Source organism: Phymastichus coffea, unplaced genomic scaffold, assembly GCF_024137745.1.
Source record: "Phymastichus coffea isolate CEN01 unplaced genomic scaffold, Cenicafe_Pcof_1.1 PCOF00248, whole genome shotgun sequence".
Taxonomy (NCBI): domain Eukaryota; kingdom Metazoa; phylum Arthropoda; class Insecta; order Hymenoptera; family Eulophidae; genus Phymastichus; species Phymastichus coffea.
In genome coordinates, this window is record NW_026707059.1 from 98966 (window position 1) to 115159 (window position 16194).

The window sequence follows — 16194 nt, forward strand, 5'->3', positions numbered from 1 at the left end:
TATTTGCTAAATAAATTTTTTTAAATCACTTCGTTACTTTCAGGACAATTTTGGATTCGATTTGGCAGCAGTGGAAGCAGCAGCCAAGAAGCACGAAGCCATTGAAACCGATATATTTGCTTACGAAGAGCGCGTACAGGCAGTAGTAGCCGTATCACGAGAACTCGAAGCTGAGAAGTACCACGACATTGAACGCATCAACGCACGCAAGGATAATGTTTTACGTTTGTGGAACTACCTGTTGGAGTTACTCCGTGCTCGAAGATCTCGTCTTGAGCTGTCATTGCAATTACAGCAGAACTTCCAAGAGATGCTGTACATTCTCGACAGCATGGAAGAGATAAAGCTGCGTCTGTTAACAGATGACTACGGCAAACATCTTATGGGTGTTGAAGATCTGCTACAGAAGCATTCACTTGTCGAGGCAGATATCAACGTTCTTGGCGAAAGAGTCAAGGCTGTCGTGCAGCAAAGTCAACGCTTTCTTGAACAAGATGAAGGTTACAGACCATGCGACCCATCGATCATCGTTGAGCGCGTGCAACAATTGGAGGATGCTTACTCCGAACTTGTTCGTCTTGCTGTGGAGAGACGAGCTCGTCTTGAAGAGTCGAGGAAGCTGTGGCAATTCTACTGGGACATGGCTGACGAGGAGAATTGGATCAAAGAGAAGGAACAGATTGTTTCCACAGGTGATATCGGTCATGACTTGACTACCATCAATCTTTTATTGTCCAAACACAAGGCTACTGAAGGAGAGATCAACTCGCACGAGCCGCAACTTATGTCTGTGGTGGCTGTTGGCGACGAGCTTGTTCGCGAAAAACACTTTGGATCTGATAAAATCCAAGAACGTCTTCAGGAAATTCTGAAGATGTGGAATCACTTGTTGGATCTCACTTCTTTCAGAAAGAAGAGACTCGAGGAAGCTGTTGATTATCATCAATTGTTTGCCGATGCTGATGATATCGATGCCTGGATGCTCGATACTCGAAAACTCGTGTCGTCTGAAGATGTTGGTAGAGATGAAGCTAATGTGCAGTCACTACTGAAGAAACACAAAGATGTGTCTGACGAACTAAAGAATTATGCCCAGACTATAGAACAACTGCATCAACAAGCTTCTCAACTCGGCGAACAGGATGCCAAGTCACCCGAAGTTATCGATCGACTTGCCAAAATCGATGCGAACTACAAAGAGCTTCAAGAACTCGCTAAGAACAGGAAGCAGAGGCTGCTTGATGCTCTTTCGCTCTATAAGCTTCTCAGTGAGAGCGATGGTGTGGAACAATGGATCGGCGAGAAGAACAGGATGCTCGATACTATGGTACCTGCCAAAGACATTGAAGATGTTGAGATCATGAAGCATCGTTATGATGGATTCGAGAAGGAGATGAATGCTAATGCATCGCGTGTTGCAGTTGTCAACCAATTAGGTAAAAAGATTTACCTTTATTTTTACAATACTTTGATAGCTTTACTAAATTGCAATGCTTTTTATTTATAGCGAGACAACTATTGCACGTAGAGCATCCTAACTCGCCACAGATTAATCAACGCCAAAACGAGCTTAATCAGAAATGGGCAGAGTTACGCGATAAAGCAGAATCCAAACGCGAGGCTCTCAACTCAGCTCATGGCGTTCAAACCTTCCATATTGAGTGCCGCGAAACAGTCTCGTGGATAGAAGATAAAAAACGTATCCTTCAAGAAACCGATTCCCTCGAGATGGACCTCACGGGTGTCATGACCCTACAGCGTCGTCTCAGTGGTATGGAACGTGACTTGGCTGCTATTCAAGCGAAATTGGATGCTCTCGAGAAGGAAGCACAAGTCATTGAGAAAGATCATCCAGAAGAGGCAGCTGTTATCAGAGAGAGGATTACTCAGATTCACACGATTTGGGAACATCTTACGCAGATGCTTAAAGAGAGAGACGCGAAACTTGAGGAAGCTGGTGATCTGCACAGATTCCTTCGTGATCTCGATCACTTCCAGGCTTGGCTTACAAAGACTCAGACCGACGTTGCTAGCGAAGATGAACCTGTTAGTTTGGCCGATGCAGAGAAGTTACTCGCTCAGCATCAGAACATCAAGGAAGAGATTGATAACTACACCGATGACTATCAAAAGATGATGGAGTATGGTGAGAAATTGACGAGTGAGGCAAGCGAAGGCGATACTCAGTACATGTTCTTGCGTGAACGTCTTAACGCTCTAAAGATGGGCTGGGAAGAGCTACATCAGATGTGGGCTAACCGTCAGAATTTACTTTCAAACGCTCTTAACTATCAGGTGTTCGAACGTGATGCTCGTCAAGCCGAAGTTTTGCTCTCTCAACAAGAACACTTCTTGGCAAAGGACGAAACTCCGACCAACTTTGAACAAGCGGAAAATATGATCAAACGTCACGAGGCATTCATGACTACTATGGATGCCAATGACGAAAAGATTAACTCTGTTGCTCAATTCGCTGCAAGACTCGTCGATGATGGACATGTTGCTTCCGATAAGGTCAAACGTAAAGCTGAATCCATTGGTGAACGTCGCAACAACAACCGTGACAAAGCTCAACAGATTATGGATAAATTACGCGATCAGCAACAACTCCAACTTTTCTTGCAAGATGTCGAGGAATTGGGTGAATGGATACAGGAAAAACATATTACAGCCCAGGATGAGACATACCGAAGTGCCAAGACCGTGCACAGCAAGTGGACTAGGCATCAGGCTTTCGAGGCTGAAATTGCCAGTAATAAAGATCGTTTAGAGCAGCTTAAATCTGACGCTGAAAAACTTATTCAACAAAAGCCTGAACTTGCTGAAATTATCCAGCCCAAAGTTCAGGAGTTAGCCGATCAGTTTGAGGAACTTGAGAAAACTACTCACGAGAAAGGAGAAAGGCTATTTGATGCTAATCGAGAGGTTCTTATTCACCAGACTTGCGATGATATAGATTCCTGGATGAACGAACTTGGTAAGTTGGAAAAGTATATTCGTAGTTATATTGCTTGTACGTATTTGATATTTTCTTCATTTATTAATATTTAAAAAAGACTGCGTTTTTTTCAATAATTACCGACTTACTGATACATAGCAATAAATATAGATAAATATAGATCATAATCAGAACAGTATAGAAGCCATTTGCCAACAATAGAATACTGACTTTGTTTCTGTGCCATCAATGTGCTTTTTAATTCAATGCTTAATTTAGGTTATTTAATTATATAACGTTTTTATACTGCGCTAAATAAAAAACAGTGCGATTAGTAGTGCGAGTGTACTAATTATGACGGTTAGCGTCAAAACAAAATAGTATTTTGAAAAAAGCCAACGTTGATAAATATTAAAGATTAAAATATTAAAAAAGAAATAGTTAAATATGTACAAGAAAACTATGATAGTGTTGTTTAAAATCGATCGACATCTGGATAATACAATAACCGTTTATCGCCTTATAGAGAAACAAATCGAGAGCACGGACACAGGTTCGGATTTGGCCTCGGTGAATATCCTAATGCAGAAGCAACAGATGATAGAGACCCAGATGGCGGTGAAGGCCCAACAAGTGACAGCACTCGACAAACAAGCCGAGCACTTACAACAAACAGTCCCAGATGAGAAGATGGAAGAGATCAAGTTCAAGAAGGAAAAAGTTGCACAACGCTTTGCACAGCTCAAGGAACCGCTTGTTGAGAGACAAAAACAATTGGAGAAGAAGAAGGAAGCTTTCCAGTTCAGGCGAGATGTCGAGGACGAAAAATTGTGGATTGCCGAGAAGATGCCACAAGCTACCAGTAAGGAGCACGGTAACTCACTGTTCAATGTGCATGCTCTCAAGAAGAAGAATCAATCGTTGAGGTAAGATGTGTGACAGCATGACTTATGCGTTTATTTTATTAAGTTTTTTTTATTTTCAATTATATTCACAATCTGTTTAGCGACAATAAGTAAAATTTTTTACAAATCTGATAAATTGTGATTACAATACTACATTGCATGAAGGTGCAACTTTAATGATCAGTACCAAAAAAACTAACAACAAAATGATGATTTTTGAGAGTGTATTTTTTCTGTCCAGGTCTAACTCGTATGTAGGAACTGAAATAATATTGATTATTTTAGTTCACTAAAAATTATCAAATTCTTAAAATTTACAGGACGGAAATCGACAACCACGAACCACGTATCAATTTTGTCTGTAATAATGGCAAAAAATTAATTGATGAAGGTCACGAGGACAGTGCTGAATTCCGCAGATTGATTTCCGAACTCAACGAGAAATGGCAAGAATTGAAGGACGCTATCGACGAGAGAAACTCCCAACTGTTACAGAATGAGAAAGCACAGCAATACATCTTCGACGCGACTGAAGCTGAATCTTGGATGAGCGAACAAGAACTTTACATGATGGTGGAGGACCGTGGTAAAGATGAAATTTCCGCACAAAATCTCATGAAGAAACACGAAAGTCTTGAGAATGCTGTCGAAGATTACGCTGAGACTATTAGGCAGCTTGGAGAGACTGCAAGGCAGCTTATCAGTGATCAGCATCCTCTTGGTGATCAAATTGCCGTTAAACAATCACAGGTGAGTTTATAAATCGAAAATTAATCAATCATCTTATACAATTTTTTTCTATGAATACAAATGAATATTTTCTTTTAGGTTGATAAATTGTATGCCGGTCTGAAAGATCTTGCTGGTGAACGTCGTGCCAAGCTTGACGAAGCCCTTCAACTGTTCATGTTGAACCGCGAGGTTGACGACTTGGAGCAATGGATCGCCGAACGCGAAGTGGTCGCTGGCAGTCACGAGTTGGGTCAAGATTATGACCACGTCACCCTTTTATGGGAACGTTTCAAGGAATTCGCACGAGACACTGAAGCGATTGGGTCGGAACGTGTATCCGTTGTCAACGGTATCGCCGATTCATTGATCGCTGCTGGTCACTCTGACGCTGCCACCATTGCCGAATGGAAAGATGGTTTGAATGAAGTTTGGCAAGACTTGTTGGAGCTCATCGAGACACGCACACAAATGTTGGCTGCAAGCCGTGAGTTGCATAAATTCTTCCACGATTGCAAGGACGTTCTTGGGCGTATCCTCGGGAAACAGAATGCCATGTCTGATGAACTTGGACGTGATGCCGGTTCTGTTTCCGCTCTTCAACGAAAACATGGCAACTTCATCTCCGATTTATCAACTCTACAGAGCCAAGTGTTACAGATTCAGGAAGAATCTGCTAAATTGCAGGCTAGCTATGCTGGCGATAAAGCACGGGAAATCACAAATCGCGAAGCTGAAGTCGTTGCTGCTTGGAATAATTTGCAGTCTCTGTGCGAAGGACGTCGTACTAAATTGGGTAAGGTATTTTTAAAAATGTCTAATAGTAATTTATATCGATGAATATTTATAAAAATTGTTTAATATTCTCAGAGGATACTGGAGACTTATTCAAATTCTTTAACATGGTGAGAAACCTGATGATTTGGATGGACGATGTTGTCAGACAAATGAATACCAGTGAAAAACCAAGAGACGTCAGTGGAGTTGAGCTATTAATGAACAATCATCAAAGTTTGAAAGCTGAAATTGATGCGAGAGAAGATAATCTCCTAAGTTGTATCAACTTGGGCAAAGATTTATTGTCGAGAAATCACTATGCTAGCTCGCAGATCAAGGAGAAACTTACAGCACTCACAGAGCACAGGAAAGCACTGTTACATCGCTGGGAAGAACGCTGGGAAAACTTGCAGCTTAGTAAGTTTTTTTTTCTAGAATTAATTGAAAAAAGCCGTATGATGTTACCGAGTGTTTTGTTTACATTACAGTTTTGGAAGTGTACCAGTTTGCACGCGATGCCGCCGTCGCAGAAGCATGGTTGATTGCTCAAGAACCGTACCTTATGAGTCAAGAACTTGGAGTAAGAATTGATGTAGCATGTTGCTAAGTTTCATTGAATGAAGTATATAATGTAATGTTTTTCTTAATTTTAGCACACAATCGATGAGGTCGAAAATCTAATCAAGAAACACGAGGCATTTGAAAAATCGGCAGCTGCACAAGAAGAAAGATTCAGTGCTTTGAAACGTTTGACCACATTTGAACTTCGAGAAATGAAAAGACGAGAACAAGAAAGAGAAGAAGAAGAAAGGCGCAAAAAAGAAGAAGCAGCCGCTGCGGAAGCCGCAAAACTGGCCAAAGCAACTCCAGTCGCTAGCCCAACAGGTGAAGCAGCTAGCGAAAGGTAAATTACACAAGATAAAACTAATAAGCAAAATTCTTAACTTCCAGTAATACGAACGAGAAAAAACGAATGCTCTTTCTTTTATTGCAGGGTGGAAGCAGACGGAGTTCAAACTAAAGACGACGATCATGGTAAGTTTCGAATAGATTTACCATCATCATTAATTATTCTGTTATATTTTTCAAAATTGTGCCCGTACAATAACTTATCAATCTTCTCACAAAATAAGGCACATTATAATTTCATTGAGTGTTGAAGTCAAATAGTAGAATTTGATAGCTTTTCATGAAAAATTCATAGAAAATCGAATCATTCGACGAGTGCTTAACACTATTTGTTATTACGTCACGTAAATTTAAAATCTATGCAATTAAATTAAGAGATATTGAATATTTAAAAATTCAAAAGAAAAAATATTTAAGTAAAGTCAAGTCATGCTATGAAATTAGAAGGTTCTTACATTCTCTATTTTCTCTCCATCAAATCGGAAAAAATTATATCTTCCTATCTCTTTGACTAACCTTCTAGTTTGATAGAGGAATAAAGTACATGAAGCATGACCTTTTTGCTAACAGCACGTTTCTTTTCTGCCTCTATTTTCCTAATAATTTTCCCGTCCTTATCCTATTAACAAACGAAAAAAATCTTAACGCACCCCAAATAAAAATTAACGCGGCACGGAATGCACGACACCACAGCGGCACCACGTAAAGCTTCCACGGCGAAGGCTCAAGAGAAGCCCAAGGAAGGTGAGTGTCTGCCCGTTGCCGTTGTTTAATTAGAATTCCTTTCTTCGATATCATATATATTCATGTTTTTTATCATTCCTCACGCTACATTATCATCGTTAGTTCTGGCACTTTATAAGCTTTATTATACATAATAAAATTATTCCACAAATACTGTATACAATAATGTGGTTATGTATCATTATAAACATGCACAAAAAATGTTGGGTGATTTTAATTTATAGTCAGGTGATGGAACGTCAAAAAGCGAACATATGACCATTGTTATCTGTTTTTTCTATTTTTTTTCAGCTTGCAAACAACATTTTTTTTATAATTTTTTTTGACAGGCTGGTGGTGTCTGTTAAATAGATAAAATAACACACTTTGTTAAATAATTTATATTACATAAATTTAGGTGAAGGACGAGCACTGCGCAATATGAGAAATGAGCACTTTTTTAATACATTAACCGTACAAAAAATAAGTCTTTTCAGGTTCTCTAACTAAAAATCCCTACTACCATAATACGCTAACATAAAGCTTTCGTAGTCATACAACTATATTTATAGTTACTTCGTACACGTGGTAGGTACTGAAAAAAGTATCATTCAATTTTTTCATACTTTGCATGTATGTAGATTTTGTGTAATCGCTCTATGCTTCCCATTTGTGTGTGTAGTCATTGCAATTTTGTATTGTTTGTAATGGATAATTTGATCAGAAATTTCTTGTGTATTGAATTAAAAAGACGCAAGAAATTGACCGTATAAGTAACTTAATAATGCATGTTATTCTCGTTCGGTATAAAGTAGAGCATGTCCAAAAGAGTCCAAGGAAACAAGTCCCAGGTGACATACCTATATCACAATCACCATCCCCATCGAAGCATCGAGCCTCACCTTCCACTCCCACAAGTAAGTAGTTCGATAAAATTTCAACATGCATTTAATTAGAATTTATCTTCAAACATATCGTCAATGATTTGCAAGATAATTGTAGTTTTATGGCTCAGCAGTTATTTTTAGAAAAAGCAAATAGCATTCTTATGATCACGTTTATCAATTGAGAAACGACATGATGTCGAGTCATGTAAACGGATGACGGTAATACGCGTGTAATGGGCGATACGCACACAGCAATAACTTTGTATATTGCTTACACAATTCGACTTCAATGAGATTTCCTGTAATTATCGTCCGGTTCAAAGGAACAAGTAATGCTTTCACTGCATAATTCGTTTGTAAGAGAAACGAGATCATCCGTATATAGTAGCAGACGTAATCTTATTTAAACGGTGCATGTATTATCCTTCACCTCTTGTAAGATTCGCATAGAGCAAGTAATAACTTTGAAGCATGAATACAAAGTTTATCTAACAAGATAAAAGCAAATATCTGCATGCTCACCTATAAGTAGATTACTCTTCAATTTCCAATCCGAGAATTCGATAAAACGTGAGAGAGAAAAAGAGAAACACAAAGTAAGTATCGAAGTGCGACTAATCCTTGTTGTTGTGTACATCAATATACAAAGCACCGAGAGGTGGCTCGGAGTCTGGTACATTGAGACGCAAGGATCGCAGTCGTAGCAAGTCACCGTTTAGAAGCTTTCGTTGGAAGAAACAGCCCAAGTCGCCTAGTCTTGATCGCAGCCAAGGTGCCAGTGACGACGAGTATGGTAAGTTTTCGTGATAGGAAAGGATATCTTTTTTTATTCTTGTTTCAGGATGGAGATTATAGCGACGACCGAGAGCTTGGGAGATTAATTATTTTTTTTACAGAAGAGTCGAGGCGAAGATATGTCAACAATTTTATTTGTTTGTTTTTTTTTTGTACTTCAATTGACTGTTTATCTAAAATTGCCAATTTTATAATGAGTGTTTATATTTTAAGTAATTTCTCTGTGTAGTTATTCTTATTTGCAAAATGTCTACTCACGTTTTTTTAGTATTATGAGTTTGAGTATCACTATTAAATCTAAAATCTGTGCATACGATACATTTCGACTTTTGATATGAATTTAGTATTCTTGTTTTACATTTTATAAGCATAGTTAGCACTATAAGTATACAGTAATGTTTTTTTATTTATCTATAAATTTAATGTCTATAGATTCGGTTCTTTCTAGTTAGATAATTATTTAATTTTGTTGACGTACGTAAAAAATGTTGTATTCGAAAAAAATTGTCAAATATAATTGCTGCATAATTTTTACAAAAAAAAAGTTGGGGTCAAAGCATCTTCATAAATCGAATCGCAAAATCATGAATTTTTCCTTTCAGGCATTGTGATAACACTATATAATGAAATCGCTAAAAATTCAGACGATCCATCGCCTTAATAATTTATACGTATATACCATATAGAGTCACTCCCCGACATAAAAAATATCTCATCAAATATGTGTATAATATTAAGTGTTATTAAATATATGCTCATATCAATTGATTTTACAATAACTCTAGTCACATATACATAGTGCATAAATATTATAGCTTACACATAGCTGTACTATCTCTTGCAGATAACTCAATAAAAACTCACTATTTTCTCTTTCCTTTTTTTACTCGCGAATTCAGAAGCTCGAAGCCCAAGCGACGACGAGTTCGAAGGCGTGCTGGTGCGTAAACACGAGTGGGAGAGTACGACCAAGAAGGCCAGTAATCGATCTTGGGACAAAATATACATGGTAGTGCGTGGTCAAACCCTCGTTGCTTACAAAGACCAAAAGTCGTACAAATCGGCACCCGATCAGATTTACAAGGGCGAGACACCGCTCGATCTCAAGGGCGCTAACATTTCGATCGCCAGCGATTATACTAAGAAGAAACATGTCTTCCGCGTCAAGTAAGTATGTCATTGTCAATTTATCCTTTGGTGAAAGCACAACGCAAGCCTTCAATCATTTCAGTCATTTTTACTGAAACGTACTATCTATCAAGGTCTTTTCTACATCAAACGGCTATAAAGTTATTTTAGGTAATCATCCAATAAATTTCAAACATTCTTAACACACTTTAGCTAGATTTTGCTGGTAACAAATCAAAACCACGAAATAATTAGCATATATAAATTCATAGAACGACCGAATTACTCTACCGTTTCAGTCTTTTATACCTAAAACTATGAAAAATCCAATTAAAAAATTATAAGTAGAACAAAAGAAATGAAATATATAGCATATTATGGCTTATGTGATTCAAAGAGCTGTGCAAAAAAAACAATAGTTTAAGGGCAGGATATTAAAAAAAGAATAATATCTCGATACTTAAAAACCGAGACGACTTAATATCTACTCCTTTTTCCGTCTGCATCAGAACGCAAAGCGGAGCGGACTTCCTATTCCAAGCGAAAGACGACGCCGAGATGAACGAATGGGTTGCGTCATTGAATCAAGCAGCTCAGGGTGCCTCGGCGGCAGGCACCTCCCGAGCGCACACGCTGCCAGCGCCAACACAAGCTGAAACCAAGAGACGCAGCTTCTTCACCCTTAAGAAAAAGTGAGTCACGTGGCGGGCCGCCCTCACCATTTTTCCACGCGCTTTTAGGAAAATAAGAAGGCGTGCCGTTATTGTTGGATTCAACTAATCAATCAGTTTTCATTTAAATTTGTACCTTGTTCTTCTTCTTTTTGTGGGCAAATTTTTGTATACATATTATAGTGAATAGGAAGCCTTTTGAAAGAATTCTTATGTACAGAATTTTTTTTAATTTTTAGACGTGTCAAGATTGTGCCTGTCTTGTTTGTGAAAGTATCGTTATTTGGCTCGATTTTATATAATAATGAAAGTAGACTAAGTGAGCTAACATATTAAGGGTTGCATATTATACGTAAAAAAAGCTATATCCTTTGTTTGTATCGAGTTTTTCTATAACAGAGTATAACAGTAAAATGTGTATATCAATGTCTTCGTGTATGAATTCACGCTTAGGAATTATAAGGCAAAAGGAGGATATAATTGTAATTGACAACATCCATATATAACATCTCATCTCGCAAATCGCATTATTCATCACATCTCATTAATGTTACTTCAGTGTCTCTTTTCATCATCGTTTTATTCAAGCAATCATATATAGGGCTCATCGAGTCATGTGTTTTTTTCGCATTTGTCATATTTTTAGAAAAGCCAAAAAGTAGAAAGCGAAATAATAACAGTATCACACAATTGGAACAACATTGTTGCAAATGCGGTGAGTTTTCAGTCGCATATTTATCCGTTGTTTATCATATGCACGAGCGATCGTTCTTTTTATTTTTTTTCTGTTTTTTTTTTCTTTGCGCTCATGAGGGATATTATGGTTTTTAAATGTTTAAAAAAATATGTTACAATATGTAGACAATTCGCATGTCTGTTAAACAATGAAATCTGATGCGAAATCCTACTACGTAAAATATATTTATGACAAATTAAAACAACTTCTTCAAGGTGCTCATATAAGAAGAAAACAGTGTAAAATTATTGTAATTTAGATAAGTAATTTGAACTTTCCAACTCAAGTAAAATTATATTTTTATAAAATTTACTGTAGTTCCCTTCATTCAGTTTTATTTAGTGGTTATTTTTTATTTTTTTAGCTAATTTTTTTAATTTAAATACCAAAAATGTTCTTCCAATTGTGAATGCAATGTAACTAAAAATATTATCCACCTATCTGGTGATTCATACAGTTATTTGAAAACTATTGATTTTGATAGAGTCGAGCAAATTAAAAAAAAATGTTTCATGTTAACTTATTTAACGCTCATTGGGCAAGAAATTATTACATGAATCATTCTTCCGTATGAAACACCAGCAATGTCAGCTTATTAAAATAATTTAAAGAAAAGTTGCTTTTTATATTTGATTTTTTTTTTTTTTTTTGTTTTTCCAAGGTAATAATTTCTTTGAATTATTTTGTAACAAACATTTTTTTCCATTACTTTTAGCAATATGTTTAGCTTTTACCTTCGATTGAATGTTGTATCACTGTTAGTTACTCATAGTCATATCATTCATCTCATTCTGAGCTTTTAACACATCATTTTCACATCATTCAAATTGCTTTTGATATTCATTGAAAATCATCTAATATAATAAAAACGTAATGTTTACATATCACTAAAGCTTCATTATTACGTTTTTTAGATAAAGTTAAGAATTCAGTTATAGATTTTTCAGAAAAATTTCACTGCATACGCTAATAAATCAAATTAAATATTAACTATTTTCTTATTTAAAAAACTTTTATTTCTATAATGTTTACAAAAAATAATAGCCGAGTAGTTATATTTTTTGCAATCCCTTTAAAATAATTCTATACATAGGTTATAAGTTCGTTTTTTCTCCAAATAATATAATTTTTTAATTACATCATTTTCAATTTTCAGTTAAATCGAAGCAGCGAAAATTTGACGCAAGATAAATTAAAGAAAACCGCCCAAAAGCTCGATGTGCGTCTCAACGCGCGAGACGACGCATGAAGAAATACAATATACACATAAATTTACACATATACACGTACGAATTTCATACAAAAGACACAAACAACAAGAAGATGAAACCTTCAAAACAGAAGAATATTTCGTAGCTCTACTTAACTAAAAGCCACGCTAATAAACCGAATGAAGAGTTCTGGGCACACATAATTATTAAAAAATGAATTAATTAGAGAAGAACAAGATCCTAAAAAGGAACTCTGATTTAAGCAAAGTAATCGCTAAAATAGAGAGAAAAAAAAATAAAGATGTTTAAAAATTTTAAGAATGTCCCAAGTTAGTGCGATCGATTTTTCTACTTAGACGTTGAGAAGAAAAAAGAAATATCTATGATAAAAAATTTATCCATTCGGCATCATCTACATACATATATTGTAATATGAGCATGCATATATTCACACTGTGTGGAAGTTCGATCGTCGATGCATGAATTTTACACACCAAACGTTCTACAAACGTGTATCAAGATGTAATAAGGACTGTGTCTGTTATTTTCTTTTTTTTGCCTGTTTGTCTGAATTATATTATTATTGTGTTATATGGTGTATTATTTATCAGACGCAGCTTTTAAGAGGAGATTGCCAATTCACTTTTTGGTTAATTTTAGGACAGTTTTTTATTGTATGAACGATCAATTGAAAAACAAAAATGTATTGTCCTTTTTGTACTTCTCGGCGAACATTTTCTCATAATCGAGCAGAACTAAGTTTCAGAAAACTTTTTACGTATGTTATTTGCTTGAACTCGTGAAAGTTTATTCGCTAGAACTTTTATTTTACTTACGAAACTATACTCAGCTGTCCACGTTCTTTTTATACGAAAACGATAAAAAACAGATATATCTGAGACAGCAATACTCTGTTCGTAGTCACGAGTTTGTATGCGTTGTGTAAAGACAACATAAGAATCATGAAAAAACAATCTCTTCTGTGTCCGGCATTATCTAAAATATGTGAATTTTATGTGCACTGCCCTTCAATCCAATGTGTTGTTTTTATTTTAACGTCGGCGACTTCCCCCTTTAATTGCCATATGTATTTTTATTAAGAGCTTAGCTGCGCTAACTTGGGATAATGTATGAGATATAGTGTATAACGATTGTTAAAGTCAAACATTGTCAACAGAAGAAGAGAGAAAGAGCGTCAAAAATTGTTTAATCACTTCGTAAAAAAAATATTATCTGTAACGAAAAAAAGTTAAAAATGTTCTCCCATATTAGCATAAAAGACAAAAAATTAAGACAAAATGCATATACATGAATATATTTAATTCTTTGAGGCTTTTGAAGACACGCAAAAGCTTTGTATACTTATATAAGTAATGTGAATTGTGCGATCGAATCGTGTAGTATATTTGATTACTGTTTTGTCCTTTTTATAATTGCGAATCTGTATCCTTGCGGTAAACAAAAAAATTGTTTTCTAAAGAATTATACTTTTGAAAATTCTTAAAAAAGTACTCTAGCTGCAATATTATGAGGTCAACTTTACGTCTATTAAAAAAGATTGAAGTATAATGCCTTTATTTTCTTGATGATTATACGATAAATGTCATATCGCTATGAAGCATTGAGCATCGTTTTACCTGAAAAGTCAGATATTGTTGTTGAGAGAAAAAATCTAAGAAGAAAGTAAAGAAAAAGAAAAAAATAGATCTTGTACTACGAGAGAATTGTACATAAAATATATGTGAATCTCTATTGCACAAGAATCTTTTTGAAGAGAGACAACAAAGGCAGCATACACATGTTATTATATATAACCTTTATTTTGAATGACTTTTAATCTGCTTTAATCGCGCGAATCTATATTACATATAAGACATTTTATTTAAGTCTAAAAAAGATTGCATCGCTTAAATTAAATATAAATTTATAATATCAATGATTATCGCTGTGCTTTCCCTTCACTTTTACTTTTTCTTTTACGTATAGTTTATAAATATTATATTATGCTTCTAACGGTAAGAAAAAATGTATAAGTGAGACAGATCAATTGACTATAATAATAATACACAGCATTAAGAAACAAAATTTTCAAGACGGCTCCTCTTTCATTTTTTCTTATACAAAACTACTGCATATTAAAAAAAGCGCTTGTTGGTCAGTTTCTCTGAATGAATGTATCGTAGCTCGTCTTCTCTACTCATTGTCCGAAAAAAGTTATTATAAGATGGAAAAAAATCAAACTTAAAACTATCATCGCGTTTAGAAGTATCAACTACAGTGAATCTACTTAGATAAAAAACATTCATATTCAATATACATTGCGATACGTATTATCAAGATCATTGACATAAAAATAAACTCACCAGCATTTCAAGATAAAAAAACGAAGTGTTTTAAATGTTCAGCTTGCTACTATAAATGACAGTGAATACAATAAAATAAAAAAAGAGATTGATCGGTACTACGAGAAACAGGAAACAAGAGCTGATAAAACTGCCAGTAAGCCATAAGAAGGGCCTTGAGTAGCTTGATATGTTTAGATATTTAGTATCGAGTTGTTGATGCAAAAAAATGGTATAAAATGGTATAATGATAAAAACTGCGGAGACTGGATTTGCTTGTATGAGTATTGAAAAACAGCTGTCAAGAGTAAAATCAAATACGACTTACTGCTATAATAAATCGTTGTTGGAATAATTTACAATGTTTTGTGGCTGCTCATTTCGAGTTTGCTCCGTAGTGAGTAGTTGAAAAGTTCATGTATATAAAAAATTATCTTTTTACCGGATTATTTCATACAGTATGATTTCTAACTTTTCATTTCGAATGCAAACTCCTAGGTAATATAATTTTTCACTTTTCCGTGTTAATACTGAAGCTAATATTAATATATGACTGTCTATCCTCAATACAGTAATTTTTTTCCAATAATACCATAAGCTTTCGGTAATGAAATCCGATGCACGTTTAGCATTGTAATGAAAATTTGTCTCACGGGTGCTTCTATAAATGATTCATAGTACAATGAATCACCTTCACGTCATTATATATTTTGATTTTTTATTGTTTCGTTCAACTTTTTTTTTTCTTTTTAATTATTCTCTATGGAAGTTTTCGAAGACAATATGTCGGTGCATGAGTTAGCCCAGCAGAGTGGATATTATCAATGATAGGAAATGATTGACATTTATCCAGAAAGTGGAGAGTACTCCTAAATTACGCTCCTTTATGTGCTAAAATTGTCGTTTGTATACGATCTTATCACGGTATGCCTCGCACGTATGGCACTGTTTCTAATCGAATCTTAATTTAAATGTTATCTTGTGTGTGTTCCCAATTGCCGTGCCCACAGTTTTAAATAGCACACTTCAATGTATATTTATCATTTGATAAAACAAAACGATCAATTATGCGCGTTTTTTTAGTGATTATGTTATACTGAGTAGAATATAAAATAAAATATGTTCGCCTGATTCTAAGCACTGAATTCTCTGAATCTTTAATTGAAGTAATAAAATAAAATGAAAATGTAAGTATTAGAAACGGTTTTCAACGTAAGTTAATAAAGCATTGAAAGATCGTTCAAATAATGAAGTCAAGTGAACTATTGGAACATAAATAAGAATAGTCAACATTGAATTTAAAATCTCTAGTATTTCCCGCTTTACGCATGCGCTTTAGCATGCGCTAAATTCATTTGCGCAGCTCATCTGACCTCTCACTCGCGTCCGTATAGACTAGTAGAGGGGATAATATAACATAGAGAACGTCGGTACAACGAAAAG

General features: G+C 35.4%; 1 protein-coding gene across 8 annotated transcripts in view; it reads left to right on the forward strand.

The window, feature by feature from the left end:
• Positions 1 to 15106, forward strand: part of LOC131674497 (spectrin beta chain) — a 28967-nt gene extending 13861 nt beyond the window's left edge. For 2 of the 8 annotated variants that reach the window (XM_058953208.1, XM_058953209.1), the window contains exons 5-19: positions 44 to 1436; positions 1508 to 2977; positions 3465 to 3864; positions 4164 to 4593; positions 4672 to 5368; positions 5443 to 5766; positions 5838 to 5929; positions 6003 to 6253; positions 6344 to 6384; positions 6952 to 7002; positions 7794 to 7898; positions 8518 to 8661; positions 9563 to 9830; positions 10301 to 10483; positions 12355 to 15106. In XM_058953208.1, the coding sequence (XP_058809191.1) occupies positions 44 to 1436; positions 1508 to 2977; positions 3465 to 3864; positions 4164 to 4593; positions 4672 to 5368; positions 5443 to 5766; positions 5838 to 5929; positions 6003 to 6253; positions 6344 to 6384; positions 6952 to 7002; positions 7794 to 7898; positions 8518 to 8661; positions 9563 to 9830; positions 10301 to 10483; positions 12355 to 12358 (5853 nt within the window). In that variant the 3' untranslated portion in view covers positions 12359 to 15106. The remainder of the gene's footprint in view (positions 1 to 43; positions 1437 to 1507; positions 2978 to 3464; positions 3865 to 4163; positions 4594 to 4671; positions 5369 to 5442; positions 5767 to 5837; positions 5930 to 6002; positions 6254 to 6343; positions 6385 to 6951; positions 7003 to 7793; positions 7899 to 8517; positions 8662 to 9562; positions 9831 to 10300; positions 10484 to 12354) is intronic. The other 6 variants (XM_058953210.1, XM_058953211.1, XM_058953212.1 and 3 more) reach the window with 6 other exon arrangements.
• The last annotated feature ends 1088 nt before the right edge of the window (positions 15107 to 16194 follow it).